The 27,974-nt window shown below is 30.4% G+C and overlaps 2 protein-coding genes across 3 annotated transcripts; one reads left to right on the top strand and one right to left on the bottom strand.

Moving 5' to 3' along the window:
- The first annotated feature begins 1,476 nt into the window (after positions 1-1,476).
- LOC137829509 (uncharacterized) lies at positions 1,477-4,869 on the top strand. 2 transcript variants are annotated; one of them, XM_090304868.1, is made up of 6 exons: positions 1,477-1,673; positions 1,816-1,917; positions 2,723-3,991; positions 4,075-4,140; positions 4,228-4,426; positions 4,533-4,869. In XM_090304868.1, the coding sequence occupies exons 2-6, from the start codon at positions 1,915-1,917 to the stop codon at positions 4,583-4,585; spliced, it is 1,590 nt and encodes a 529-aa protein (XP_090160994.1). In that variant the 5' UTR covers positions 1,477-1,673; positions 1,816-1,914; the 3' UTR covers positions 4,586-4,869. The 2 variants fall into 2 exon arrangements, with proteins under 2 accessions (XP_090160994.1, XP_090160993.1); XM_090304867.1 differs by having other exon boundaries at positions 1,480-1,673; positions 4,072-4,140.
- Positions 4,870-4,963: 94 nt separating this feature from the next.
- On the bottom strand, positions 4,964-8,779 carry LOC137829511 (WAT1-related protein At2g37460). The gene is made up of 7 exons (XM_068636322.2): positions 8,326-8,779; positions 8,178-8,240; positions 7,970-8,086; positions 7,352-7,583; positions 7,099-7,260; positions 5,484-5,635; positions 4,964-5,384 (listed from the first exon to the last, which is right to left on the bottom strand). Exons 1-7 carry the CDS (start codon positions 8,523-8,525, stop codon positions 5,177-5,179), a joined length of 1,134 nt encoding a protein of 377 aa, XP_068492423.1. The 5' UTR covers positions 8,526-8,779; the 3' UTR covers positions 4,964-5,176.
- Positions 8,780-27,974: the final 19,195 nt, after the last annotated feature.

Raw genomic sequence — 27,974 nt, 5'->3', positions numbered from 1 at the left:
TATTTATATTCTTCATATTGTTAAGGAGTTAAATTCAAGTAGTAATACTTTTGTACTCTTTTGAAAAAAAACATTTGATATAATAAAAAAACTTAGATAACGTTTGTAGTGTAATAAAATTTGTGTCAGGTACTACAATCTTTATACGAAACATCATGTGTAGTATAGATAATAAATAATAAATGATAAGTGATAAATAAATTTATCTCTTAAATATATGATTCAAAACTTTACTCCTAATTTATATTATTATATATAAAAAAGTATGTGTTACCAAAGGTTAATATACACACTATTCTCTTATAAAATATTTTATTTTGGATGATGTATAATGAAATGAGGGTGGTATGAAAACATGTATGCATGGAAAATTATATAAAGTAGAAAAAAGTTATTAGAAAAAAACATTTATGGCTAAACTTATGCACAGCAAAAAACTTGAAATTAAAAGTATTCACAAAAAGGATAGTTTTGATCATTTAAAACACTTGGAATATGATAATATCTTTATTATACTGTCTCCTTTTGGTTACAAATGTAATTTTGAATGTGAAAGAGACTTTTCTATATTTAATTCTATGTAAAATACCTTTCAAACAAACAAATAGATGCCTTCTGAATTTTGATGAATATTTTATTATTATTTTCTTGTTTTATAGTTATAATTTTGGGTGAGGAAAATGTTAATATTATTATGTGTTTAATAATATAAAATAAAAATATTTGTAATACAATTTATTCTTCTAAAATTCTATTTAATTAAATGAAGATTCAATAATATTTCTTTTAATATGATTTTTTTATATATATAAATGAAGAATTTTAAATAAAAAAATGTTTTTGTATTTTTATTTAAAAATAAATTATATATTTTTATTTGTATTAAATTTATGTATCTTACAAATTTGGATATATTCAATTATTTTTTATTAATAAAATTTATTTAATAATTGTTTAAAATATTTTTTATTTTTACCAAAATATTTTTTTTCATTAAGAAAATAATTGGAAGAGAAAAAAAAAGTTGATCAAAAAATTTAAAAAAATTAAAAATAAAACAAATGAATTGATAGACACAATTAAAAATGAAAAGATGAAAGATGAAAGTAACAATTAAACATTATAATACTCAAACAAAAATTTAAAAATATTTTAAATACTTAAAATGAATATTTTTAATTAAACTTCAAGTATACATTAAGTTGTTATATTTAACGCATGAAAACATCTCTAATATAAAGTGTTATTATAATTTATTTAATTAGAATAAAGTAAATATACGAAATAAATGTTTTTAGTTTTTTAAAAAATAAAATTGAAAGAATTGAGAAGGTAAGGGGAGGCGAAGCAGCCGGCGTATGATGAACCTCTGACGCACAGAACTCGATGTCGCCACGTGTACGGCAAAGATTTAATGTGACGATGCGATCGTGCGGAGCACCACGGTTTAACTTTTCCGACAAGCACAAAATCTTCAATATCTTTCTACTTCCCCTTACCGATCTTACCGTGTGCCTCTGCTTCGCATCATTCACAACCCTTTTCTGTCAAACGTAGCTTCATTGCTTCATTCACAGTAACGCATTTCCACTCTCTAGGCTACCAGAATCAAATCAAAACCGATGCAAATGCTCTTCTTTTTCTTCTTTTCGGCTTCATCCTTTCACTGACATGTGAGTTTTCCTATTTTTTCTTCACCCAACTTTTATTAGCTTCTGCACCCACCAAAGATGCCGTTTTTATCATTGCATGTTCCATTTTCGACTAAAGCAACGGTTTTTAGTTTAAGTTGCTTTTGGGGGTGCTCGGTTGCAGGCAAATTTCTTGACTAAACAGCTCTCATTATTGATTGGCAAGCTTCATTGGAAACACCAGCATAGCTTTTCAATCTATTGGTAACCAGTGAAGAGGGAAATGGTATGTTTCGCTTGTGCTTCGTTGCATGGAATATTTGTTTGCTGCTGCTTGTGCTTTTGTGCTCCATTTTTAATTACAATCGGAACTTTGTGTTACTAGTAAGGAAAATGTGTCTTGCTTTGGAATTTTCCCATTCTGTTCCAGTTACAATTAGTATATCCTTTTGTTGCATGATTCACTAAACATTGATTATGCTGATTCTGCATCCTTTTTCTACATGCATTTGTTTTATCTTCAACTTATGTTGTGCTTTGTTTCAAATATTTACATAGCTGGTCCGGGGGGGAGGGGGGATGAAGCAGTTTTAAGCTAATCTAAAACTTTGTCAAAATTGCTGTTTTTATTTTTTGTTTTTTATTTTCTTTGTTGGTGGCAATTGACTATAGGTGGAATTTGTGGTTAAATTTATGGCGACTCGATTAGGAAATTTAATTGAAATAATCGTATTTGCATGCATATTCATTGTGTGTTAATCTAGAGCTAGATGAGAGTGTTTTCATGTGCAAAGCTTTTTTTTTTTTTATCTTGTACTTACATTTTTGGTTCAGATCCATTTTCTGCAGTCATAATTTAAGGTGTCTTTAGAAAATGTGATGTGATGTAGAGGTTTAAGAGGAGGCGAGGCAGTATTTTTGCCTTTTCATGGTTCTTAATGGCACTTGTATTTATAAATCATTTTCCTTGTTGGTGACCAGATGCATGCTAAAGTTTGTTGTATCTATAGTTCGATTTAGTGGCAAGGTTTTTTACATTGAAATTCTTTGGTAGGAAGGAGCCTCTTTCTAATGATTTTTTTGTGTGACAGTCGTTCCACAATCAAGCATTTTGGATGGGGAAGAGCCCTGGATGTTTGAATGATGGTGACATGACAAATGACAATTCTTCTAGAATTGATTCCAAGCGTGCTTGTTCATGGTTCATGGATGACCCTGATTTGGATCTGCTTCCCAATAAGAAACAAGCAGTAGATGCTCCAAACAATTTGTTATCTGGAATTCTCAACTCGAATGTTCCTTCCTGGGGGAATTCCTCAGGATTTCACTCTTTAAATGGTCATTTTACTGAACAAATTTTTGGCCCAGATGCTGCAAATATGACTTTTGAAGATGCAAATACTCCCTCTGTTAGCATGGATGATAAGTTGAGTGTGGAAAGAAAGGATAATATGGACCCCTTTGGGAGTGGGTCCTCGTTTGGTTTATCCATATCAACTGCATTAGAAGATCCTCGTTTAGTTTTTAATTATGATGGAATTAGAAAAGTCAGAGTAAACGAGGTGAAGGGATCCGAGAATGTCATGTCTGTTACTACAAAAAATCCCTATGATAGAGGAGTTAGTGACACTTTGTCAAATCCTTGTCTATACAAGGCGGGTGATAATTCCATGTCAGCAAATCTCAACTATAACAAAGGGGGAGCCAATATAATAGCAATGAATGGTTCGTATGACAGTACAGATAACAATTTCATGTCAATGGGTCAATCCTATAACAAGGGAAATGACAGCTTATCTGTACATCCAACATTCAATGAGATTTGTAATACGGTATCAATGGATGAGGGCTTCAGTAAGGTGGATAGCAATGTCATATCTATTGCTCAAGCTTACAATAAGGCCCATGGCAATTCTATGTTAACCAACCAGTTGTACAATAAGGTTGACAATGGCACTATATCATCTCATTACACCTACCACAAGGAGGGAAATGATGTGCCATTTGTTCCACGATCCTATGATAATGGAGAGAGCACTATCATATGTTTTGGTAGCCGTGATGATGACACAACACCCTCAGACTTGTTCATTTCTGAGTATGAACTGTTGATGTGTCAAGCACTTTCACACAAGTCAGAAGCTGTGAAAGAGAAGGAGATGGTTACATCTAGTTCTAATTTACTTCCAAGTACAACACAGACATCTGCACCTGGAACTGAAAATATTCTCAAGACAAAAGAGGAGATAAAAATGTCTAAAAAGGCTATTTCAAACAACTTCCCTTCAAATGTCAGAAGTTTGCTATCCACCGGTATGCTGGATGGTCTCTCAGTAAAGTATAAAGCGTGGTCACGGGAGGTAAAATTTAGTATTAATGAGTTAATCTTTCACAGTAGCTTATCTTTCATCACATGTGTGGTTCTTCCTATGCTTGTTAGAAGGAACTTCGAGGTGTTATAAAAGGTGCTGGGTATTTGTGCAGTTGTCACTCGTGTAATTTTTCAAAGGTAAAGTTTGGTTGATCCTTATCACAGAGTACTAGAATCCTTTTTGAGCCAAAATGCTATCTCTGACTAATATTAAATTTCTTCCAGGTTATTAATGCATATGAATTTGAGCGACATGCTGGTTGCAAGACAAAACACCCCAATAATCACATTTACTTTGATAATGGGAAAACTATTTATGGGGTTGTACAAGAGCTGAGGAGCACTCCACAGAGCATGCTGTTTGAAGTTATTCAGACTGTAACTGGTTCACCTATCAATCAGAAATCCTTCTGCATCTGGAAAGGTAATTTATCATGTTCCTTTACGCTGTGTTTTCTGGATTTGTCTAATATCTTTGTATTGATCCGAGATGCTCCTTCTCACGTTTGATTTTCCTTCCTCCTTTACAGAATCTTTTTTGGCTGCAGCAGGGAACTCCAGCACATATGTGCAAAACAAGTAAAGCAATTGTAATAAAGGAGAAATTTTGAGTTACAAGATAGGACAGTCTTTGTTGGTTTCATAGGAGCCATCTTTTGATACACCTTTTGCTGACCGATATGCATAGGTTTTGAATCCTTTACCCATTTGAGAAAATCGTAGGGAATTTACCAGACAAAATGAAATATGTATTGCAAATTGGATCATTCATGGTAGCTTATAGTCGATAAATTTCATGAAGGTAAATTGATTATGTTGTCGAGTTCATTATTAATACAACAAAATATTCTGTGATTTGCTCATTCATTTTTATCCAGTGGATTTACTCCAGAGTCGGCATCTTCTTAGCGAGTCATTACCATTTTCTTTTTCTGAATGAATGTAGAAATACTGTATGATGTGAAATCTGAAGGGGCTTATTCTTACATTGTGACATATAATATGCAAAACCATAATGTATTTCTCACTACTATGTGCTTCTTATCTACCACGTTAAAATCTGTGTTCTTGTATTTCGTGGAAGATTAAACAACTAGGAACAAACATAGCTGCTTTTGCTCATGCAGACATGTCCTAAAATAGTTGAAGTTTTGAAATAAATGGCAACTTTTCCTCACACTTGTTCTTCACTTGGAGTTGTGTTTCCATTTCCTAAATTGGTGGCAGTGGTGACTCCGTGAGTGCAGCAAGTGTAATTTTCCTTAGCATTGTCCATGTCCACTATGGGCTCTTCAGTATTTGGGTCTGATGGGCTATAGTCTTTACTTTTTCCCCACACCACAGAGTATAGGCCCAAACAAATGATAATGGCACCGATCATTCTGCAACATTTATCAGATTTCAGTAAGGTTCTGGTTAATGTGATATCATAGGTACTAAAAAATATCATAGATTCACAGGTACTTCATTTTCATGATTACCTTCCAAGGAAAACTTGCTCAGCCAAAATGAAGAAGCCCATGATAGCCACGATTATCATGCAGAGTGGACTAAAGGCTGTTACGAAGACTGGGCCTCTACTTTTCATCACCACTCCTTGCAAGTAATAACCCACTCCAGAGCAGGTTATGCCCTGCATATCAATGTTTTAATCTATTAGAATTTACATTATATATTGACTCTCAAATATTTTATGTCCTCTTCTTTTTACCTTCTAAAACCATAAGAAAGGAAGAATCAATGATTTTGGTCTGATTCCCTATTTTGTCATTCTCATACTAAATTAAATAAATAAATATGTATTAAAAAAAATACATAGGAGAATATTATGGATATTTATGATAAAACTTTTCCTAATAGGAACAAAATAGATTTAACATTTTTAGTATTATTTTCCAATTAGAGTTGATCTTTCACCTTGAAAAGTAATGTTACATTAAATTCTAACCTTTATTTAACTGATTATTGAAAAAATCGAATTTATTTTGGGAAGAAAATCTCATTTTAATTAGAGAATAATATCTTAAAGGCGTAAGGAATTGTATCTTTTTTTTAGCTTAATATTAGTAGTAGCTTGACAACATAGCTCTATAGAAGGAAATGAACCACACACAAAGTTTATACTTCCATTTGAAGGTGACAGCTCCACTTTGATTAAAACGTGACGTTTAAACAACTGAAAGTTTTTCTCTTATCAATTTTAATTGCTATAATGTGTCACTTTATTAATTAAAGAGGCATGAGAGGAAAGTAGAAAAATACCTTACATAATAAAAGTTGAGATTATAGTCTTATATTAGTAACATGATTTAATTCCTATGTTTATTACCTTAACTAGTGCATCTTTGGTTAAGCTTATCTTAGGAATATTTTAAGAGATCATCTCAATTTTCAAAGAAAAAATACAAAAGCGAGTAAATATATACTCGATAGTGATGATTTAATACCCCCAAAAATAATCATTTATTCCATAATTTAAAATATTAGTATTTTAATTTAAAATACTAATACATAGTATTATATTGATAAAATAAATATTAATGTTTTCATTATTTTTATTTTTATTTTTTTTAATTTAAAATACTAATACATATTAGTATATTATTAATAATAAGAAAAATAAAAGCGGGTATATATACTGGATAGTGATGTTTAACACCCAAAAGCAATTCGTTTAAAATATTAATTCTTTTATTTTTTAACTTAAAAAATATTAATACATATTATATTACTATAGTGGGTTCTCTTTTTCGGATAGAATATCACCCTCTACTAAACATACTTTTTACTGTCAACTTTCTCATATTTTTCATTCCTTCTCTCATTTCCTTTGTTTTTTTCCCATTAAGTTATTTATCTCATTTTTTTTGTATACTTTTTATTTTTGAATTTTCTATTCATTTCACAAGGGTGCTGAGGAAAACATTATATTAGAAAGTGGATTTTGCGAACCCCAACAAATGTAGGAATAAAGTTGCCACTTGGTAACGTCATTTTCCTCATTATAGTATTTATATTATATTCCATGCAATGCATGTTGCATTTAACGTGCTTTTTTTTTGTCATATTTAGAATTGTTAGGTTGAAAGGGCTTACAGCGTAAACAGCACAGAGCAATCTCATATCAAATTTTAGAGACCAAACTGAAGGGTGGCCCCTTTCCATGACTAAAGCCACTGCAGCACCTTCAATTGTGCCCATTAAGCATATCCATGCCGAAAGAGAAAGTGCAGCAGGGTAGGTTTTTAGCGTAATAGCCTACACAGACAGATCAAGTTGTGTCAATTAAATACATGTATACACCAACTTACATACATGATTGTGAATCAAATTGTTATGTTTTTTTTACCTGTAAGATCATGAAAGAAGCCCAACAAAAGCATCCAATAGTGATCATTACGAACCCTGTCATTGAATGTTGAGTACTAGTCCCATTATTCTGGCTGTGAGCATTGCTTACGTGTGACCCAAAAAGCACTGGACCTTTAATCAGTGTCATGATCATGGCACCCGAAACAGTTGCTACAGTTCCTACCACCTTCGCTTGGCTGCGTATACTTCTTATATTTATCTTCTCAAGCCTGATCAGAACAACGGAAATTGCTTAACTTTATCATAGCGTATACACACAGAAATGATGTGTTAAGCTAAAAAAAGAATGAATGAATAATAGGAGCAAAAGAGTTTTACACTATCCAAATCACAGACTGTCAGGTGCACAAGTTAAGTTCATTAGTCTTTATAACAATCATCTTAAAACTAATCTTGAATTAAACTAAAAAATGCATGTCTAAACTCTTACAAAAGTGGTAATTTTATTAGCTTAGAATCTCTATGATTGAGCAGGTTGGCAAGCAAGCAAAACCAACACGGCAACACTTTATCTGATTGGTTTTCGACCATATTTGAAAGCTAGTTTCTCTTTTTCCCATTAGTGGAGAGAATGAACTAATGCAGTTAGTTATACCTAAGAATGCAAGCGAAGACAAAGGTAATAGCAGGAAGCATATTGGTCATGGTAACGGCAAAGGTTGCTGTTGTGTACTTCATCCCCAAAAAATACAAATTCTGGTCAATAACTGGCCTGCCACAAACCAAAAAATTGAAGTTACTATCACATGTTTCCATTAAAAAAGAAGAGCTAAATGTGTTTAGCAACGAAGGAAAATAGTTACTCTAGCAAGCTCAGCACCAATATCTTCATGAAAATTGACAGTGTCATCTTTTGCTTTACTTTCCTGTTAAAACGATGCAGTGTTACTTCAATTATTCACACACAAAACAAACACACATAGAGGTAGAAAGGTATATATATATATATACCTCTCAAAAAACCATGCCAAAGGGGCCATGACAAAGAATGCAACTGCATGGCGATAGACGACGAACACATAATTGCTCATCCCTTTGTTCATTGCAGCTTTGGATATAATATCCATGAGTGCATATCCAAACTGTATTGATACCACTGCTGCCAAAGGCTTTGCTTTTTCGAACCAACTTTGCTTCTGCTGGTTCTCCATGTCTTGGTAGAGCTCCTGGAACAACCTTAATAACTAATCTGTTGAGCCACGAGAATGAAATGATACAACGTAAGAGGCTCGTATTTATATGGTTATTTGTATTGCCCTTCCAATTGAAAAATGACACGTCCCTTAAGAGGGTGCTGTAAAAAATTATTGCTGCTATGAGTATATCAGTTGCGTCCACTAGGCACACACACGAACTCCGTTATTTCACGCTCGTAAACGGAGTTCAAACGTAAAACAAATCGACTTCTGTAGAATTCTGTGATACGAGTGAAAATAGATAAGAAAATAAAGTAAAATTTAAAATATTTTTATTAAAGAGAAATAAAGAAAAAAAATGAGTATCCAATACCAATCAGAGGCTTAAAGGAAAGGAGAATCTGTGGTTAGTTTCAATTATTTACCTTTTAAATAATTTAATACTTACTGACTTTAAAGTAGCTTTAATCGTTCATGATTCTGTATTAAATTTTTTTTAGCAAATGATACTTTGACCCTCTTACTCCAAATTACACCTTTTTAATTGATAAAGATACCTTTTCACATCACATAACCTTTATAATATGGAAGATGTAATTTGGAGCAATGAAAAAGTAGGTGTCAAATAATATTTTTTCTTTTTTTTTTCTTCAGTGGTTTACGTCATCGGCTTTTGAATTATGCATATATAAAGAACATTTTTGTGTGTCTTGTTTCTCTAACACAAAAAGAAATGATAGGTCGACAAAAAAAATCGACAATTCAAGAACATATTATTTTTAAACACGTTATTGGACAAAGAGTGGGGTCAGTTAGATGATTTATAATTGAGAAATTGTGTTTGCATACAAAGAGTTATACACTAAAAAGAGCGATATGAAGCGAAGACAAAATGCATCAGATAAGGGAGGACTGATACTTTATCTCACTCATAAAATAAAATACATTTACTGTACAACTCAAAGTATAAATATTTTATTTTAATTTGTTTTATATTTTAATTTAAAATATTAATATATATTATTATATTATTAAAATAGTTGTAAAAGTGAATTATTTTTTGTGATGGATGTCAAATTATAGTTTTTCTTTTAGATTTGTCGATCCGGTAAAAGTGAGGTTTAAAATAATTTTTTCTTAATATGATATTATAATCTTGTAGAGTTTATCTTAACGATAGTTAGGGTTAGTTTCAAGTTATTATTGGATCACTACAAATGTATAGTTATACGGACAAGTTGACAATCTCGATACGAAGAAGTGTGTTGAAAATCTCACATCCATTATAGATAAAAATATTTTACAGTATATAAATATGTACAAAACTTATCTTATAAATCAATTTTATAAAATCAAATTATATTTATAATAGATAGTTAAAAAAAAAGTTTTAAATTTTGATGAAAGAATTATTGAAGGGAAATGGAGAGATTACTTGACATTCATTGGAAAAAGATTTTGTGGGATAATGATGAATTGGTGATATATTGTTATTAGTGTTGAGATTTATAGAGAAGAGTTGGTGTGAAGGGATGATGGAAGCATTTGAGTCCACTATGTAATTGGTGGGCGAGTTGTTTTTTGTGCTTTCATTATGTGCAGGCACTAGCATAGCTGTTTGGATACTCCACCTCCTGCATGGAACTCCATTCACCACTCTGTTTTCATTCATCAAAATATAATATATATAAGTGGATTTGTGACCCCACTAACTGCTGAGAAACAATGACATTGTCTACTTGTATGTTTCTATGGTGCCCTGGTTTTGAAACAATAAATGGAGTCTTACTCAACGCAACAGTAATCATCACCGCCATTAAGCACTCTATGCAACACAATTAACAATGCTTGCAAGTAGTGTTGCGTATTAGGCTGCCAAACTACCAATATAACCTGCAATATAAGAAATTCAGTAATGGAAAGTTCAACAAAGTTCTTTATTCAATTCCGATTCACATCGTTATCACCTTCACCTTTCGAAAGAGATTTTTGGGTTCATCTTCAATTTGAAGATCTAACTCATTCTCTAACATGTTCTATTTCCATTCTAACACTAAAAACTTCTGCTCATTTCTGTTTAAACTCAAGATTTTGTTTAATTTTCTTACTAGCTCTCATTTGTTTTTAGGATGAATTAAAGTAATTTAAGGAACACTTAAAATGTGTTTGAGTAATATTAAAACTATTTTTAATTATATTTGTATAGATGCAGGTAAGCTCGTATAACATGCAGGTGCAACCTATTAAAATTTGAAGTTCGTTTAAGATGTCGGTTATAGGAGTAAACTTTTTTTTTTTTTTAATTTAGGTTATTGCGGGTGTGAGTTTAAATATCAATGGGATACTCAACTCATTATTGTGAAGTAACACATTTCTTCTTCTAATTGACTCTATCTTTGACCATTTTCAGTAAAAAGCATAACCTTTTTTTTAGGATCCTAATTCATTACACACCTTGTACAAATATTCCATTACACAACCACATTTGACTACATATGTATATTACTATATGTTGATTTATTTGTGTGTTCACTCCCACGATTCTCCCTTCCACATTCGGACATCATACCTTTGCTCCACAATGAAGAGTTTTCTTTTTTTGTAAATTCCAACTCCATTTTGCTAAAACTGTAGCATTCAATGTAGGAATGTTTTTCATGCCTAATTTTCTATGGTTCTTCGGATAATGTATATTATCCCATTTAATCCAATATGTGTTTTCTTTATTGATTTTCTCTCTCTCTCTCTTCCTACTAGAACTTACTTTTTAATCTTCTCAACTTTCAAGTCACTCCATTAGGTATCTTAAAAATAGAATAAGGAAAAGTTTTTGTTAGCACTCAAATAGTAAATAACATATCTTAAAACACCCAATTATAATAATATTTTAAATTAAAAAATAAAATAAATATAATTAAAATAATAATTTATTGGTATATAGAATAGATGTTTTTGGCTGTTTGTAGGGTCAAAGTATCACTATCCATAATTAATTAACCCTGAGACTCAAACAACTTCAAAGCATCTCATAACACTTTTATAACCATCACATTTTTATATAACATCTTGTATTATAAACATAGCATTTTTAATGTTATATTTTTGTTGATTCTGGTCCCTTCCAAATTTTTGTTTGCACAATGTTTTTCAGTCATTACATTATATAATAGTGACACTTATATTTAAAAAAAATCATTAAATAAAAACCAATTTTAGAGATAAAAAATAATTACACTATATTGACTAAATTAGATATTATTTTAGAGACTAAAATATTATTGGGTAATTTCTATCATTAATAAATAATTTTTAAATGTGTATCTAATTAGTTATCAAGGTTTTAACTACCAATTATTTATATTCACTGGTGCAAAAAGGTTAAAAGAGGGGGGCTATTTTCACTTTAAAACAAAAGTTTTCTAACCGCATTTGATGTACACGTAGTCTTATGTCCAACAGAGAAGAAGGCGACTATTTAGCCTCATTCTTAAATGCAAAGTTATAAGGACGACTATGGTAAATAGCCGCATTTATAATAGCCACATTGCAGTGTACACACACACCACTTTGTCTTTCTTCTTACATTCTTTGCTCATCACTCCTTTCTCATCTCAGATATTCAAATTGAACGCAACTAAGTTTCACCCACTTACTCTTGCTCTCACACTTCATTTTTTTCCTTTCCGAATTTCTCTTTCGCGAACTATCTCTCTCTGTCTCTCATATAAACAACAAAATGCGTTTTCAGATCTCGAAAGGTAGTTAGACGAGACGAGAGGTGAGAGTTTCGAACGAGTTTCTCTGCCTTTGTCTTCTTCTATTGCCATTGGTTTTTTAGCTTCCTCGCTTTCGTCATTTTTAAACACCCAAACACCAACGAGGCAATGAACGATGACAGAAAAGAAATACATAAGAGAAACGAAAAAAATACAAAAACTAATGGTGAAGAAGAAGTAGAGAGGTTGAAACGAACTTACTAATGCCATGAAGAAGACAAATGCAGGCTTGAGGAAGACGAGAGGAAGCACCAGAGCAAAAGAGCTGAAGAGAACGAAAGCGCCAGAGAAGGAACTATGAAAGCGTAAGTGACGCGCTTTGTCTTAGGGTAAAAAAAATGTTTTAAGAATGCGACTAAGAGGTAAAACCTCATTCTTAAACAAAGCGCTCTGTTTTAAGAATGCGACTATTTGTTATAGCCGCATTCTTAAATGAAGTTAATTTAAAAAATGTCATCACGTTTGGAATGACAACATCTAATCGTAAAAACAGATTAAATAAAATATCATTATTTTTATATTTTGTACTAGTGGTTCTAAAGTTAGTAGCTAAAATGATTTATATTCTCGAGAAAAATAATTATGATTGTACTAATATTTTTAATAATAAATTCAACTACCAAATCACTATCCAAATAACTTTTTTATATTCATAGTGGAACATTAGAAGTGAGATATGTATCCATATGTTTGATAAAGTTAGATTGAGTCGTCAAATCTTAGACCCCATTGTTTGTATTGTAGGTTAACTTTACTAAGATTTACAAATCTATCCATCCTTTTTGTGTTTTTCGTTGTATATGTTGTACAAGTTCAACATGTGGTACAAGTTGATAAATAACCTGTCCAGTAAGAGTTTTTTAGAAAAAATAATTTTTTTTAAGATGTTGACATAGACAACTTAGTTTTGATATACATAGAAGTTATTAAATATATGAATATTCTTATATTTTGATATAAAACTTTTATTATTGTAGATAACTTATATGTTTTCTACCTAGTATAATTATAAAGATATAATATATATATATATATAAAAATAAAAGTTTATGCTATAATTAATGTTTTATATAAAAAAAATTCATGTAAAAAAATATTTAATTAATTTTAACTAAATAATAAATATTTATATAATAGTTAAAATATTACACAACTCAAACGTTAGGATATTACACGACGATTTCCATTTGAATCCTTAGTATCCATAAATTATAGTTATCATTAAAATCATTATCGTAAAGAGTATCTAAATGAATCAAGTCAGATAAAATGTTATCTCAACCTTAAATCCAAAATCCATGAAAGACAAATTTTAATTTCAACCATCATCGTCCAACGTTCCATCAAAGCTTTAAACTATGACTTTTAAGTATCCGTTAATGGCTATTTATAATTGGTGATACAACCTTTAAATATCTTAACATGAATATTAATTTCTAGAGCTTAAATCATATCTTTAATTTTAGTAAAAACATGTAAAAACTCTTAAATATGACTTGAATCTAGAGAAATGTGGGCAATTTTTACTTGACCTACCATAGTTAACTATTTTGATTTTGTCGATTTGTGAGGTGGTTGATGTTATTATTGTATTTAATTTATTATTTACTAGTTAGGTTTACTCCCATTTTTCAAATATACCACCAATATCTATCATTAAAATCAACCTTGTTTGAGCTAGCTAAAACCACTACCACTATGAGCACCAAACAAAGAATTTATCCTACCACTTCCTACTATTTAACCCAATTACATGTCTAGAATTTTAATTCAAATCTGGTTAAATCAGAAAAAAAATTCATACCAATTCATCTATAATTATTTGTTGGAGATTCCACGTCAACTAAACAAAAATATTTCATAATACATAAGTTATTATGTTAATCTATAAATGATTTTATAGGATTGAGTTATATTTTCATACTCACCAAATACACATGTAATTTAATCATGATAATAAAAATATTATTTTAATATGAATCTTTATATATATATATATATATATATATATATATATATATATATATATATATAATTGTAAACGATTCACTAGCATTTAAGTTCAAATTTGATTAGTTGTTAAAAAATAATATACAACTAAAATTGATATTGACAGTGAATATAACCCCATTTGTTACTTTCCAATAATAGTGAAGGGATTAGTTGAATAATGGAATAGTGGTATGCTATCTCATACTTTAATTATTGAGCTTTAAACTTTTCTTAATTCTGGTCTTAAGAAATTCGTCTCAAAGTATCCTTATAAAGTTTCTTTTCTAAAAGTTGTTAACCACAGAACAGAAATTATAACCACAATAATATAAGCTTAAAAAATCATTAGTATCAGTATCAACCCTTACGTGTACTCAATTAACATAGAGGAGAATAGAAGAGAAAAAGAAAAGTGAAAAACGTTGCTTGGTCTTGTCTTCATATGTTAAACCAATTATAAAATTAATTTCTGTTCTCAAACCATTTTTAGCTGTTTGGATGATTTTGTATAGGTGTTTCTATAAGAAGAACATAAATAAAACTATTTCTTATGAATTAAAACTAATTTATATATAATTTAATTCATATAATTTTAAAGTAGTTTTTCAAATTAAGTTATATAAAAAATTATTTTCATTTACGTAAAATTTACTTTATTTCTTTTGTTTTATTTCTATTAATTCTGCTTCTGTCCAATTCTATAGTGATTTTCTTACAACTTATTTAAATAACTTATCTATAAAGACTTGTAAGAAAAAAAAATGTATAAATTAATTTGTGAAAACTAATTTGAGTAAACTTCTCAAGATTTTTTTAAATCAATTTTTAATCTGTATATAAGTTCATTTTAGATTTTTGAAAATTTACTTCCTTTATTATTACTTTCCCAATAAGTATGTGCAAAGAATTTTATTCAACCATATTCATATTTTACGAATACTTATTAATGTAGGAAGAAACTTAAGAAAAATGTTTATCTATTTATTTAATTATTTATATATCGATTTTTTTCTTTATCTTCCTAGTATTCATCCATTTATATATGTGTCTATCCATTTATTTATCTATCTTTTCATATATTTATTGATTCATTTATCAATCTATCTATATATCAATTTATCGATCTTTAGTGGTGTTGTAGGTTTGGATAAACTCATTACTAAGTCCACTAAAAAAATATTAGGTGGGGTTGGATTTTTGCATTTCTTATGTCAAATTCTATCCATCCCAATTCCGTTTTGAGTGAGAAGATTGTGTAAATAATAAATCAAAACAATGATGATTAAATTGTATTTTAATACTTTTTGGAATTTTTGCAGAGTATTGTCTTGTAATACATAGTTAGACAAAATTTAAATTGATAAATAAGATTTGGTTTATAACTTCTCCTTCTTTCCATTAATGAGTATGAAAACATGCAATAAACAAAACTAAAGAATATTACTCTAAAGTTACATTTCTCATTTTTTTATTTTCTAAAATTTATAAAATTAATACAAAAATATTAATATATAATAGAATTTCTTCTTATTTAATACTATTCAGATTTATTTAATCCTATTCAGATGGCTTTTAATTTTAAATTAATTTTTTTCCTTATCTTCTGAATATTTTTATTTAAATTTGAAGTTTACTTAAATTTTTTTAAATTTAATAAAATAAGAAACTTTCCAATTATAATTTAAGAAAATGAATTGTATAATATTTTTTGAAATTATTTTATTAATAAAAATATTTATCAATTCTATGGATGATTAATTTCCATTAAAGTATTTAACTGATGCTTTTAACGTATTTTTTATTTGTTAAATTCGAATATTTAATTCAAGATGGATGACTTATATTGTTATGAGTGTGTTTTATTTTATAATATTGTTTAGCTCCATAAGAACTTGGTTTTATGGCATAACAAAAACTTGTTTGAACAAAATATGTAACAACGCTTTTTTTTCAAAAGCTGCAGACCCTTCTCCGAGCCATTTTCTTCTTTCTCTCTCTTTCCATATTCTCTTCTCTCCCTCTCTCCTAATTTTCTCTCCCAATCTTCATCTATTTTAGAATCTGATCATACCACGCTATAGCTTAGAAAGTATGTACCCGATCCTAGCCACATTCTAGAGTCTGATTCCATCTAGGTGAAAGAAAATCTGTCATTTGAAGTGAAGCCAATCAGAATTTTAGATTCACAAGTGAAACAACTTCGTGGACGGAGTATTCCCATGGTGAAAGTATTGTGGGATCTCATCTCTGGAGATTCCACTTGGGAAATTGAAGAGGAGATGTGAGCATCATACCCTAATCTCTTTCGAGGACGAAATTTTTTTGTAGTTGGAGATAATGTAACAACGCTTTTTTTCAAAAGCTGCAGACCCCTTCCCCGTGCCGAGGACGAAATCTGTATCTATTTTAGAATCCGATCATACCACGCTGTAGCTGAGGAGTTAATGAACATTTTTACCCGATCAGATTTTTAAACAGAGTAAGTTCATTTTTACTCTAAATATCCTTTGTTCTCTGTTTTTTCTTAGAATTTAGTCATCAATATTGGAGGGGTCAGTTGAGAAGTTTAATACTCTCAACTTATTCTACTCTATACTGAATTTTTGTTCTGTTTGGATAACTTGCATTAGGCCCGTAAATCTTGAAGCTTATCCAGACTGTGGGAAATAAAATTCTAAAAGTTGCTTGGAAAGCAAGCAATCGAGGTAAGGGAAGCTAAATTTAATTTTTAATAGCACCCTAGGATAGAAGATCTGAATGCGGAAGGGACGTGGTCCCAATATTCAATTTTCTTGCTGGGATGTTGTGTGTTTATATATTGGGTTGTTTGTTTATAGATTATTTAAATTTGTAAAAATATTATATTTTGATGGTTTAATATTTAAGTGTTGTTTTTTTTATGTTAATTAGACTTTTGAATATTGTGGATCAATTATTGAATGATATTGTATGACAGAATGGTATGGAATTGAATTCATACATTTGGGATAATGTATGGACTGATGTTTGTTGTGTATTAAGTATTGATGCCTATGTGGTAACAGAGATCTCCGAGCTTTACTGATGATCTAAGTCACATAGACTAAGATATCAGGTGGTGAGAAGCTGATGGGGGAGGTCATGCACACCGTGACATATGAGATGCACGGCTTGGGTTGTATTGAACTTACCCTGATCCTTTCTGTTGGATTCGCTGGTAATTTTTGGATCAGGTGTTAGTCTCTGGTAGGACTTACTTAATACGGGTATTCCGGAAGACGTTGTTTGTTGAATATTCTGGATGTGTAGATCCATGTGAGATCTATGTGATTGATTTATGTTGGAATTTGAAGAAGATTGAATAATTGAGAAATTGGCCATGTAAATTGATTTTCTATTTTAATTTAATTTTGTATATTATAAAATTTTATTTTCACTAGCTTACCCTTGCTTTTTGTGTTGTGTTTAAACTGCGATGACTGTACTATGTACACGAGCTGATGACCATATAGGTGCAGAAAAGCCTTAGAGGTTTTAGAGTTTTATTTTGAGTTACGGATATGTAAATATTTGTATTTCTATAAATCCTAATCATGTACTAGGAATGTTTTGAAAAACTCCAAGTTTGTATAGAAATACGTAGAACTTGTATTGTAATAGTTAGATGTTATTTTCTGGGGTGTTACATTTAATGGTATCAGAGCAGTTCATCCTTAGGATAACCTGAGGGTAGTGGGTTTATTCTATTTCTCCTGCGTGTAGATTTTTGTTTAAGTCTAGCCTCAAGACTTAGTTAAAAGTTTCTAATAATATGTTTGACAAAGTTGTTTTTCTTGAAATCTTGTTTGTGTTCGAGTCAAATTAATTGTTATGAATAAAGATGAAAGTATTAAGAATGAAAAGAATCTTGATAGAGTGGTGAGGGTGCACACTCATGACTGGATCAAGATTATTTTCTATCTTAATTCTAAACCGTTAGAGTACATTTTAGAGATAAGTCTTGATTGGTTTTGTATCTATTTTGTGTGATTATTTCTTTTAAGTTAATTTGTCTTAAAGATGTAGTTGGAAATTTTTAGTAATTTCTAACCCAATTCTTTACGTGCTTAGTAGATGGCACGTAGACCACCTACTCCTCCTCCACCAGTAGATATGCCCAACTTAACTCGGGCAATAGAGATGATGGCAACAACCTTGCAACAACAGAGTGCTACTATGGCACAACAACATCAGACTACCCTTCATCAATTAGAAACTACTAGATTAGCAGCTGAAGCATCTCAGCTTCATCAACAACCCCATACCTTTAGTCTGGAGGATTTTCTGAGACACAATCCACCCAGATTTAATGGCAAGGTAAATCCAGATGGAGCAGACCAGTGGGTAAGAGACATAGAAAGAATCTTTGAAGCTACTCAATGCCCTGAAGAGAGAAAGTTATCTTATGCCATCTATATGCTTATTAAAGAAGTTGAGTTTTGGTGGATAGGCATGAAGCAAATGATGGAAGACAAAGGAGAAGATGCTACTTGGGAGAACTTCAAAGTAAGATTCCTGGAGGAGTATTTTCCTGATAGTGTCAGGTATGCAAAAGAAATTGAATTCATGCAGCTGGAACAAGGAAATCTTTCAGTCACTGAATATGCTACTAGGTTCAAACACCTAGCTAGATTCTATACCCAGACCATGATTGAGGCTTGGAGATGTGGAAAGTTTGAGTTTGGGTTGAAGCATTAGAGATTTCCTTGCTCTAGTGGAGAAAAAAAAAGTAGTGGAGAGTTTGAAAAATAGTAGCAGACTTGCTAAGCCTCAAGTGGGAGGATCTTCTAAAAGCATGCCTAAATATGAAGATAAAAAGAAACCTTATTTCAGACCTCAATCTTATAGCAGTGGAAGACCCAGTTCTCAATCACCACCTAGTTTCAGATGTTTTAGATGCGGTGGGCCACATGTTGTTAGATTTTGCCCTCATTCAGTGTCAAATGTGACATGTGATCGATGTCACAAGTATGGTCATGCAACAAAAAATTGTCGTGTCCATTTGGGAGCTCCAAATTCTGGCGGAGTGCAACAAGTACAACAAAATAGTAATAAAAAACCCAAAGCTGCTGGTAGAGTTTTTGCTATTAGTGGAGCTGAAGCTTTACAGTTTGATAGCCCTGTTATAGGTATTTGTTCTATCCTTGGAACACAGTTATCTGTATTGTTTGATTCTGGGGCAACCCATTCTTTTATATCTTTTGATTGTGCTAAGAAACTTAAGTTGCCAGTCCGAGAATTAGAATTTGAGTTGGTGGTATCTACACCAACAGAAGGTATTATAGTAACTTCTTCCATGTGTGTTGAGTGTCCATTAATTATAGATGGGCAGAGATACAAGATCAACATGTTTTGTATACCTCTAAAAGATTTGGAGGTTATTTTGGGAATGGATTGGCTGTCTGCTAATCATATCCTTATAGATTATGGTCGGAGGAAGTTAATTTTCCCTGGATTAGAAAGAATGCAAGTTATCTTAGCTCATCAATTTGAGAGAGAGATACAAGAAGGTGCAGAATGTTTTATGCTCATGGCTTGTTCTATAGTTACTGATAAAGTACAAAAAGATATGTTTGTAGTTCAAGAGTTTATAGATGTATTTCCATATGAGATTCTTGGACTTCTACCTAAAAGAGAGATAGAGTTTGCAATAGACTTGATTCCTGAAGCAGGCCCTGTGTCAACTTTTCCATACCGAATGGCACCAGCAGAGTTAGCGGAATTGAAGAAACAACTAGAAGACTTATTAGAGAAACAATTCATTCGACCTAGTGTTTCTCCATGGGGAGCTCCAGTGTTATTAGTGAAGAAGAAAGATGGTTCGTCACGTCTATGCATAGATTATAGATAATTAAACAAGTTAACAATAAAGAATAAATATCCTCTTCCTAGAATTGATGATCCGATGGATCAGTTGCATGGGGCAGTTGTCTTTTCTAAGATAGATTTGTGCTCAGGTTATCACCAAATTTTAGTGAAAGCGGAAGATGTTCAGAAGACTGCTTTTAGATTAAGGTATGGTCACTATGAATTTCTGGTTATGTCATTTGGTGTGACAATTGCTCCAGCTATCTTCATGGATTATATGAATCGGATATTCAGACCTTTTCTTGATAAGTTTGTGATAGTGTTCATAGATGACATCTTGATCTATTCTCGTACAAGAGAAGAACATGCAGAACTGTCTTGAACATTTTGAGAGAAAAACAGTTATATGCTAAACTTTCAAAATGTGACTTCTGGATGTCAGAAATACAATTTTTAGGACATGTCATCTCTGCACATGGAATCTCAGTAGATCTTTCTAAAGTGGAGGTTGTACTTCAGTGGGAACGTCCTAAAACAATTACATAAATTAGAAACTTTGCCGAGTTAGCAGGATATTACAGGAGATTTATAGAAGGCTTTTCTAAAATAGTAGCTCCTTTGACCCAATTGACTAGAAATGATCATCCTTTTGCATGGATTGAACAATGTGAGAGAAGCTTTGAAGAGTTGAAAAGAAGGTTGACTAATGCTTCTGTATTGACAATCCCTGATACCAATCAATCTTTTGAAGTTTTTTGTGATGCTTCCTATCAGGGATTGGGTTGTGTTCTGATGCAGAATAAGAAAGTTGTTGCCTACGCTTCTCGTCAGTTAAAGTTGCATGAAAGAAATTATCCAACTCATGATCTAGAATTGGCAGCAGTTGTCTTTGCTTTAAAAATATGGAGACATTTTCTTTACGGAGTTAGTTTTAATGTGTTCAGTGATCATAAAAGCTTGAAGTATTTGTTCGATCAGAAGGAGTTAAATATGAGGCAGAGGAGATGGATTGAATTTTTAAAAGACTATGATTTCTAGGTAATATATCATCCTGGGAAGGCAAATGTTGTTGCAGATGCATTGAGTCGTAAAAAAATACAAATGTCGTCGCTTATGATTAGAGAGCTAGCATCGATTGAAGATTTCAGGAGTATGAATTTGAAGGTTTCCATGTCTTCAAATTGCATTAGTTGTAATACACTTGTTATAACTAATGAATTTCTGCAAAAGGTGAAGGAGAAGCAGTTGGAAGATTCAAAATTGAAGAACTTCATGGGCTTATTAAATATTGACCAAGCTAAAGACTTTTCTTTAGGAGTGAATGGTATTTTGATATTCAAAAATAGAATATGCATACCAGAGGATAATGAACTAAAGCAAACAGTGTTATCTGAAGGTCATAAAAGCAAACTCAGTTTACATCCAAGAATGACCAAGATGTATCAAGATCTGAAGAAGTCTTATTGGTGGCATGACATGAAGAATGATGTAGCCAAGTTTGTAGCTGCTTGCTTGACTTGTCAGAAATCAAAGATTGAACATCAACGACCTGGAGGCATCTTAACTCAGTTAGACATTCCAATGTGGAAGTGGGACAATATCTCAATGGATTTTGTTACCCACTTATCATGTACTTTGAGGAAGCATGGCTCTGTTTGGGTCATAGTGGACAGGTTGACAAAGACGGCACACTTCCTACTTATAGACTTGAGAATCTCTATGCGGAAGTTGGCCCAAATTTACATAGATGAAATAGTCAGATTGCATAATGTACCCTCCAACATAGTTTCAAATAGAGATCCCAGATTCACTTCCAGATTCTGGCAAACACTTCAAGAAGCCTTGGGGACTAAACTCAGACTTAGTTCAACATATCATCCTCAAACTGATGGACAATTAGAGAGAACTATCCAGTCCTTAGAGGATTTGCTTAGGACTTGTGTGTTAGATCATTTGGGCAGTTGGGATGAAATTCTATCTTTGGTAGAGTTCACTTACAATAACAGTTACCAAGTTAGCATAGGAATGACTCCTTTTGAGGTACTGTATGGAAAAAAGTGTAGGACACCTCTGTGTTGGTTTCAGGAGGGTGAGAGTGTGTTAATTGGACCAAAATTAATACAACAAACCAGTGAGAATGTCAAAATGATTCAGGAAAGATTGAAAACATCTCTCAGCAGGCAAAAATCTTATGCAGATCAAAGAAGAAGACCTTTAGAATTCTCTACGGGTGAGCATGTCTTTTTGAGAGTTACATCGTTCACTGGTGTAGGAAGAGCACTCAAATCCAAGAAATTGACTCCTAAGTTCATAGGACCTTACCAAGTTCTCCGAAGAATAGGCCCTGTGGCTTATGAAATTGCTTTGCCTCCTCCTTTAGCTAACATTCACAATATTTTCCATGTATCCCATCTAAGAAAGTATGTACCCGATCCTAGCCACATTCTAGAGTCTGATTCCATACAGGTGAAAGAAAATCTATCATTTGAAGTGAAGCCAATCAGAATTTTAGATTCACAAGTGAAACAACTTCGTGGACGGAGTATTCCCATGGTGAAAGTATTGTGGGATCTCATCTCTGGAGATTCCACTTGGGAAATTGAAGAGGAGATGTGAGCATCATACCCTAATCTCTTTCTTGGTAAGTTCATTTTCGAGGACGAAAATTTTTTGTAGTTGGAGATAATGTAACAACGCTTTTTTTCAAAAGTTGCAGACCCCTTCCCCGTGCCATTTTCTTCTTTCTCTCTCTCTCTCCATATTCTCTTCTCTCCCTCTCTCCTAATTTTCTCTCCCAATCTTCATCTATTTTAGAATCTGATCATACCACGTTGTAGCTGAGGAGTTAAGGAACATTTCTACCTGATCAAATTTTTAAACAGAGTAAGTTCATTTTTACTCTAAATATCTTTTGTTCTGTGTTTTTTCTTAGAATTTAGTTATCAATATTGGTGGGGTCAGTTGAGAAGTTTAATCCTCAATGCACACCGAGCTTCACTAATGATCTAAGTCACATAGACTAAAATATCAGGTGGTGAGAAGCTGATGGGGGAGGTCATGCACACCGTGACATATGAGATGCACGGCTTGGGTTGTATTGAACTTACCTTGATCCTTTCTGTTGGATTCGCTGGTAATCTTTGGATCAGGTGTTAGTCTCTGGTAGGACTTACTTAATACGGGTATTCCGGAAGACGTTGTTTGTTGAATATTCTGGATGTGTAGATCCATGTGAGATCTATGTGATTGATTTATGTCGGAATTTGAAGAATATTGAATAATTGAGAAATTGGCCATGTAAATTGATTTTCTATTTTAATTTAATTTCGTATATTATAAAATTTTGTTTTCACTAGCTTACCCTTGCTTTTTGTGTTGTGTTTAAACTGCGATGATTGTACTATGTACACGAGCAGATGACCATACAGGTGCATGAAAGCCGTAGATGTTTCAAAGTTTTATTTTGAGTTATGGATGTGTAAATATTTGTATTTCTATAAATCTTAATCATGTATTAGGAATGTTTTGAAAAACTCCAAATTTGTATAGAAATACGTAGAACTTGTATTGTAATAGTTAGATGTAATTTTCTGGGGTGTTACAAAATACAATTTTTTGATAAAGTAATTTATAACATTTTTGTAAATAATATTCAAATTAACGTTGCGGTATCTGCAATGCTTATGTCACAGACTCTTTCTTTAATGGTGTCCATTCGACCATGCCATTGTTGAATAACCACTAAACTACTTTTTTGGTTTACTATTTAATATTATGCTATTAATTTAATTATTTTACTGTATTTATTGTTCTTTAATAAAAAAATATTATATAATATGTATAATTTGTTGAAAAGAAATAAATTTTTAAAACGTGTAAAAACTGCAAAAATGTTGTCTACGAAAGTTATTAATTGGCAACTTATTGGAAATTATTTAACAAAACTAATTACATGTAATATTTAAATTTTAAAAGATGTCAGTTTTAATGATCAAAAATATATATAGTATTATTTTTTATTTTATAAGAATTTTATTTCTTTCGAGATTTGTTTTACATTCTTTATAAGTGTAAGTTGTTCAGTTATTTGTTTGTATAATAAAACATATTCTTCTTCCATTTGGGTTATTACTAAGGGAAGATGTTCATGGAATTGTGAAGGAATAATTTTGTCCGTAGACATATTATCTCTAAAAGAAGTTAATTCAGTATATCTATCTATTAATGTTTGTATTAAATTACATTAGTGATAATGTATTGTTGTTGTTAAAGTAGTTTAGTTGTTAGAATGTAAATAAATGTATATATTTGGGTTTGGAATATTAGTATGAATTGTAAAAGGAAATTATAATTATTATGATATTATAAACATTTAAAATAAGATATAAATTAGCAGCATTGGTATATATATATTATATTATGATGAGATGTACGCACTTGTATTTGTATGATATACTTGTTAATGTATTGTATGTATATATTGATATTTAATATGGTCTTGTAATTTTCTATAGATGTTTGAGGTATACATGGAGTTAAGATTTTCATGTCAAGAGACTTCTAATTAATTAAGTATTAGACTATCCTGAAATATTCTTAGCATAAGTTTTTTAAAAGATGAGAAATGTAAGAAATTATCCTAAAATCATTAAGATGCATTTAGGGATTCATGTATATATAGCTATTCACATGTAATTTATTATTAGAGTGAGTATGCCATAATAATTATATATGTATATGTAATAGTATGACATATTATGGTCTTTTTTGTGGGATTGATTTTGTGAGTATTAATGAGAACAAAAATATATCTTAATATTCTTTCTCTCTCAACCCTAATTTAGGGAATAGTATTTGTAATTTATAGTGGAAAGGTCAAACTAAAAGATTAGACCAAAAATTAGGCTCGTAAGACTAAATGCAAAGAAAAAATAAATAAATAATATTAAATTAATTATTGTACCAAAATTCATAAAACAATCCCAAATATACAGGTGTGTGTTTAATAAATATTAGGTACAAAAAGAAAAGATTCAAACAGGTACTGAGCTCAATAAGAGAACATTATAAATAAATGGTCAACCCAAGAGGTTAGTAAAGACTTTGGCATTAGAACGCCTTGCAGGTACACACACCTACCCGAGAGCACAGATAAAAATTAGGGAATAATATTTGTATTGTCTAGGCCGAAAGGTCAAATCGAAATATTAGACCCAAAAATTAGGTTGTAAGACTAAATGCAAAGAAAAAATAAATAAATAATATTAAATTAATTATTGTACCAAAACCCATAAAACAAGCCCAAATGTACAGGTACGTGTTTAATAAATATTAGGTAAAAAAAGAAAAGACCCAAACAGCTACTGAGTCCAATAAGAGAACATTATACATAGATGGTCAACCCAAGAGGTTAGTAGAGTGATGATTTTACCTTATAATTATTTAAAATTTATTTTGACTTTGGGATCAGAACGCCTTGCAAGTACACACACCTACCCGAGAGTCCAAACTGAGAGCACAAACCGAGAGTACAAACTGAGAGCCTAGATCGAAAGCCCATAACCGAGGAGGAGAACCAAGAAGTCAGCAAATCCAAGAAAGAAGTTTGCTTATAGGCCTTTGGAAGAACAATATTCTTTAAAAAAATGTTTTTATAAATTATTTACTTTTCTTTGAATAGTTATTACATTTATAAATATTTTAACTATTATATTTATTGTTCATAAATCAATAATTTTAATCATATAAAACAATTTTCACTATTTTCAGAAAGAAATTATTTCTTTTCTTTATAAAATTTTCAAACCAAAATTTCAAAAATAATTATTTAAAAATTTATAAATGTTAATTTTGTTAACAATTTTTTCTTATTTACTTATTTTTAAATAATTTTTGTTTAAATTATATGTTTTTATAAACTATTATGTTCTGTATATTTAATTTTCTAAATAACGTTTTTTATAAATTATTTTCCAAAATAACTTTGTAAACAATTATTTTTTAAAAACTTAAAATTACCAATTCTCTTTTCTTCATTTTTAAATAAAAAATAATCAAGTTTAAAATAAAATTGAATTCTAAATTGTAGATTAATTATTTAGCATAGGATATTATTTAGGTAAATATTTAAGATAATATATTATTAAAAAATAAAAATGTGTTATTTTGATGAAGATTTTGAACCAATGCATTCAGTATTGCAAGTTAAAATTATCTAGATGGATAAAAACATCTTCTAATATGACATCCATAAAATGTTAATTAAATCATTTTGTTCAAGTAAGACTAATTTAGAAAAATAAAAATTTGCCAAAGCTAACCATTTTCGTTCGTAGCACGCGGATGAAATTATTTCCAAGACATAATACAATATTATAAATATTTAAAAATTATTGTTTTCATGCTAATTTTCTTTATAATCGTATCAGAAAATCTAAACAACTATATTTAGCATAACCTTTTTTTAGCTATGTTATTTTTATTTATAAATTTTGAATGGGAGACTTTATTTAAAGACTCCACTCTCATAACGGATATTATTTTTTGTTAATTTGTTTTTAATCATATTATTAATATAGAAAATTTATTAACTTTTGTGATGATTAATATTTGGCAGAAAACTAACCGATCATTTTTAATAAAATTTGTTTTTTGAATTGTGTTATTTTTATTTATAAAACTTGATTCTGATACTTTATTTAAAGAGATCAAATCCAATTTCTTTTAAATAAACCATGTGTTAATTTCATCGTAATTTATGCTTAACATATATTTTAATTTTTTTATTTACGGTAAGTATTTTTCAACTGATATGAACAACGGTTTGAGATGTTCCCTTGTTCTTCAAAGTGAGACTGGATTTACGGAATCTCAGATTATTCTAGTTTGTCTCATTTAACTCGTTAAACCGGTAGGTCAAAGACACATTTAATTCAATTTTTGTAAAACAAAAGTAAAATCAAAAAGTAATTTAAAAAAAATATTATATTATATTATTTAAAATATGTAAATATTTGGTAATATTTTAATTTTAATTATTAATTATAATAGAATAGGTTAATATATAAAGATAATAATTATTTAATTTATCTAATTAAAGACATTAATTAAAAAATTTAAAATATTATGTGTCTTTATATGTCACTTTTAATTAAGAATTTTATTGAAAGAAAAAAAGGTAAAACAAGCTAAAAATGTGATTTTTTTTGTTTTAATTTGTTTATACAAAATTCATAAATTTCAAAATAAACTACTTTTAAAACCCAGGTTTTTTAATTTTATTCTTTGATTATTGTATTGTAAATGATGTTAGAGGATAAGAATAAACAACATGAAAAGAAATGGAATAATTGAATTCTGAATTGGATACATCACGATGGCGACCAACACAAGAAGATACGGTAATTTTTTAAAACTTTAAGATCTTATTGAAAATTTTATAACGTCTACTAATTATAACATTTTATAGGGTATAAAATGATATAAATGTCATTCTATAAAATAAAAATATTATAATATATAAATAAGTTTAAATTTTATTTTATAAAAAATTATGCAAAGTTAAATTTCACTTAAATTCAACTTCTAACAGAAATGTTTATCCTAATCTCTAGAACAATGAGCAACAAAAGTGTATTTATTCTTAGGATCCATGGATATGATTTGACAAAGCACTTCAATAATTAAATGAATAGTAAGGTTGTGTTGTTTTCCATTAATTAAAATTTGTGTCCTATCATGGTGTTGCTTTGGACTTTGAGAAATAGAAAATTGGTTTGTGCATCAGCAAATAAAATGGCAAAAAATCATGTGACTTTCAGTGTCATCCCATTGAGTAGCTATTCTCTGATCCATCATATCTAAAACAGTG

This window comes from Phaseolus vulgaris, chromosome 7, assembly GCF_051622355.1.
Source record: "Phaseolus vulgaris cultivar YP4 chromosome 7, ASM5162235v1, whole genome shotgun sequence".
In the NCBI taxonomy this organism is placed as follows: domain Eukaryota; kingdom Viridiplantae; phylum Streptophyta; class Magnoliopsida; order Fabales; family Fabaceae; genus Phaseolus; species Phaseolus vulgaris.
This window is presented reverse-complemented; position numbering and strand designations above follow the sequence as displayed.

Bases quoted from the DNA above. Each gene is read 5' to 3' on its own strand.
- LOC137829509 (XM_090304867.1), top strand. The intron at 3,992-4,071 runs GTAAAATTTAGT...TATGCTTGTTAG, and splicing joins ATAAAGCGTGGTCACGGGAG to AAGGAACTTCGAGGTGTTAT. The intron at 4,427-4,532 runs GTAATTTATCAT...CCTCCTTTACAG, and splicing joins ATCCTTCTGCATCTGGAAAG to AATCTTTTTTGGCTGCAGCA.
- LOC137829511 (XM_068636322.2), bottom strand. From the start codon at position 8,525: ATGGAGAACCAGCAGAAGCAAAGTTGGTTCGAAAAAGCAAAGCCTTTG. The intron at 7,584-7,969 runs GTATAACTAACT...TGTTCTGATCAG, and splicing joins GTCTTCGCTTGCATTCTTAG to GCTTGAGAAGATAAATATAA. The intron at 5,636-7,098 runs GTAAGCCCTTTC...ATTGATATGCAG, and splicing joins TGCTCTGTGCTGTTTACGCT to GGCATAACCTGCTCTGGAGT.